Below are 3,903 nucleotides of genomic sequence, written 5' to 3' on the forward strand. Positions count from 1 at the left end.
CCAAGTTTCATGTCAATGGTAATTTATATATTTATCTCTGTATAAACCGAGTAAGTGTTGCATGTTTTATAAAATTAACTAAATATCATTTACACTTCGATTTCTTTTAAAGGTCAAACAAGTAACAGTAGCAGCACTACATGTGGAAGGAACCTGTGGGTTAGTGGACTGGCTTCGACCACCAGAGCGACAGACTTGAAAAACCTCTTCAGCAAGTATGGAAAGGTGAGGGATTTCAAATTCTTACACTGTTTTAAGAAAAGGAAAAGCATGGCTAGATTTATGGTAGGATCTTTTTACATGATCCTTTCATAGTGTACTCCATGCTAGATTGAACTCTACTCCGAACCATTGACGGGCCTTGATTACTGTAGGTCTGATTCACTGAAGTGGGTAGCACAGATGTCTTCACTTTTTTTTTGTTTTTTTTTGTTTTGGGGGGTGGGATTGTTAGTTTTTAAAATGCATGAAGGGTGGAGAGTTTGAGCCATTTTAAGTGTTGCCTTCTTATTTTCCAATGTGTTGCTGAATCTTGCTGTGTTTTTAGGTTGTGGGTGCAAAGGTGGTGACAAATGCACGTAGCCCTGGTGCCCGTTGCTACGGCTTTGTTACAATGTCCTCAACCGATGAAGCAACAAAGTGCATTAGCCATCTGCACAGAACAGAGTTGCATGGAAGAATGATCTCTGTAGAGAGGGTAAGTGATTTATGTGTTGAACAGAACCAATAAAAGAATGTTGCACTCTGCAGTGTCTAATATGTAATCTTTTCCTGACTTGGCTGCTTTAGTCTTGAAATGTATTAAATGTATGATTTGAAGACTGGTTGTAAAAAGCATCTTCAAATGAATTGCACATCTATTTTAAATTGCAGAGGTTTCTAAAACACATTTCTACAAGCATCTAATTTATGAAATGATTGCAAAAAATGACTAACTACATTAGGTTTTTGTTTCTAGTAGTTTATAGTCATAGGAATGTCTTTATATAAGCCACAGAGGACTGAAAATACCCTTTTAAACACCCTTGAATATTAGCTGGGCAAAACACAGTAAGTTCTTGCATATCCATGCGTTAAACTGAAGTTCTGTGATTTCAGGCTAAAAATGAACCCGCTGGAAAGAAACCTTCAGACAAACCTGATGCTAAAAAGGACCCCAAGTCTACCAGCAATGATGCTGCGGGTCTCGCTACAGATGCTGAACAGTATGTCTTTGAATACAGTTCCTTCTTCATGTCTTGGCTTGTTCAATAAACATGTCCAAGCTGGAGAAAATGGTATTTCACTTGCTGTTTAAGTTATCGCCGATTTCTTATGTCTTTTTTATTCCGATAGATCTGAAGAAAACAAAGATGAGAAATCTGACACTAATGAAGAGAAAGATGATAAAGATGGTAAAGGTAGGTTTATTGGTTTAAGTGACATTGTATAATCTGTGCTTGAGTTCCTATATTGATATTTGGGTTTTTGATGGTTTTTACAATGAATGCCTGGGCTACAGAGTATTTAATTTAGGTAGGTTTTTGCATTTGCATTGGCATGGCTTTGGATTCAAGAGAGAATGTATCCCATGATTCACTCTGAGTGTACTCCATGCCATACAACTAAGATACTCAAAACCTTTGTCTGCCCTGGAAATTATTGTAGTCTTGGTACACTGATGTGAATAGTACAACAAGTCTTCAATGTTAGAGTAAAAGTCTAAAATTTTTAGTAATTATTGCCTTGAAATGCTTGTTCTATCAGCTGCCAGTCTTTTTTTTGGTCCTTATGAAAAGTACTAAAGAATTTCTGTTTATCTGAAATGAAACCCCTTTTATTTTCAGGAGGCCGTGGTACAGAAAGAACTGTGGTCATGGATAAATCTAAAGGGGAGCCTGTCATCAGTGTCAAAACTAAAAGCAAAGATGGAAGAGTACGTAGGACTTCTCCATGTTCATTGTGCCCTTCTTAATATGAATTTGGTTCCCAAAGGACCTTGAGCAAGATGTGTCAACCAGTTTGTTTTGTATTGGTGATTTTAATTTTCATATTCATTACAAATTAAAGTTAAATATTTCTTGCAGGAAAGTGATTTGCATAATGTGTGCTTGAAAATTTAAACCCCCAATCCTCCTTTTATTCCTGAATTCAGAGCTCCAAGAGCCAGGATCGCAAATCCGAGAGCAAAGAGAAGAAAGACATCCTCTCCTTTGACCAGATTAAAGAGCAAAGAGAGCGTGAGCGACAGCGGCAGAAGGAGCGAGAGATCCGTGAGGTGGAGAGGCGCCGGCACTCTGGGTAATGTAGTTCTTTATTTCAAGCTTTTTTCGCATGGCTATGAATTTGGCAGGGTCCTCCCTATGATCCTTTTCATGGTGTACTCCATGCTAAATTAACACTTCTACTCCAAACCATTGACTAGCCTGTTAAATGTAGACTTGTTCACTGAAGTGAGTAGAACATGCATGTGTCTTGCCAAAATATTAAGGAAATGTCGCATTGAATAATAAAAAATGTTCCAGAATGCTAGGTGCTAAAGTTGTATCGTATTTTAGAGACAGAGATGGAGATCGTGAAAGCAGACGGGAGAGGGAGCGCATCCGCTTGTTCCGGGAGAAGGAGGAGAGAGACCGGCTCATCAGGCAGAGGAAGTGGCTGGAGCTGGAAAGGGAGCGTCTGGACGGAGAGAGGATGGAGCGTGAGCGGCTGGAGAGGGAGCGGCTGCGGGTAGAGTACGAGAGGCGACGGGAGCAGGAGAGGATACAGAGAGAGAGGGAGGAGCTGCGGAGGCAACAAGAGCAGCTCCGATACGAGCAGGATCGCAGGCCACTGAAGAGGCCATACGACTTTGATGGAAGGTACGAGAGGAGAGCTTGGCTGATACTGGTTCCAACCTTGCTTTTATCATGTGTTAAGCTCCATAGATGCTGTGCAAGTCTCTTCAAGGGCTGTATACATGGTGTTGTGACTTCACCTAATATAAGGCATTCTGTCTTGAATTTCTCTTCCCCTTGCATGGCAATGGATTTATGGAGGGGTCTTCAAATATAAGCCTTTCATAGTGTATGCTATGCTAAATTAGCAAGACTACTCCAAACCATTGTCAGGTTTTTAAACGTAGACTTGTTCACTGAAGTGAGTAGAACAAACGCTCGCTCTTTGGATGTTTTATGACGACTGTCATGTGACATCACTGATAATTGAGCAAGTATCCAATATGGTATTGATGGCATTAAGAGTGGTTTAAAATGAAATGATCCTCTCCCCCTTTCTCTGCAGGAGAGATGATTGGCACGAGAAGAGGATGAACTTGGATGACCGGTATGGGCGTGGTTCTGACTTTAGCCGCCAAGACCGACTCCAGGATTTTGATCACCGGGATCGTGGCCGGTACCAGGATGACCTGTTGTTGGACAGGTGGGTCAGAGAGAACCTTCTCGGTGTGCAGTGTCCCCTTTTAACGATCACTGCCTTTGTTAATTCTAACTCGAGGTGGATGTAGTTCGGGGTTAAGTCTATGCTCTGCTGCTTGTGGTTTAACTTTGGTAATCGTGAAAATTGAAATGAGCTTCTGCATCTGTTGCAGTGCTTGGTAACCTAGTTGACAGTGTTGCATGAATTGATAGTCAACTACGCTAGTTTACAGTGACTTATTCTCCTGAAGTATATTTTAAGTACTTTTTTCTGGTTAAGGAATTCAGAAAGCTGTACCAGTTGGTAATAAAGTAGTATTCTTTTTGTTCAACCCCTTTTAACGAACTTGGCATGGCTAATTCCTGCATGGTAATGATTTATCTTGCAACATTTTAATTTGGCACGCTCTGCTGTTAACTCACACTCCCATGTTCTGGTACACATCCACTCGAAGTTTTAAATATTTAAGGCTCCATCGTGGGAGTTTGTTTTTTGTTTCACTTCATC

General features: G+C 40.6%; 1 protein-coding gene and 1 non-coding gene across 2 annotated transcripts; both read left to right on the forward strand.

Annotated features, from left to right (window-relative positions):
* Positions 1–78: 78 nt before the first annotated feature.
* On the forward strand, positions 79–3,499 carry LOC121309264 (scaffold attachment factor B2-like; the record flags this gene model as incomplete). The annotated part of the gene is made up of 8 exons (XM_041242144.1): positions 79–225; positions 548–697; positions 1,099–1,205; positions 1,336–1,400; positions 1,827–1,915; positions 2,135–2,280; positions 2,538–2,840; positions 3,262–3,499. Coding segments are annotated over 8 exons (1,230 nt in total), but the record flags the coding sequence as incomplete, so codon positions are not given.
* LOC121309265 lies at positions 269–404 on the forward strand. The gene has a single exon (XR_005948620.1). It is a non-coding gene; the product is annotated as a small nucleolar RNA SNORA42/SNORA80 family (small nucleolar RNA).
* Positions 3,500–3,903: the final 404 nt, after the last annotated feature.

This window comes from Polyodon spathula, unplaced genomic scaffold, assembly GCF_017654505.1.
Source record: "Polyodon spathula isolate WHYD16114869_AA unplaced genomic scaffold, ASM1765450v1 scaffolds_1069, whole genome shotgun sequence".
Taxonomy (NCBI): Eukaryota; Metazoa; Chordata; class Actinopteri; order Acipenseriformes; family Polyodontidae; genus Polyodon; species Polyodon spathula.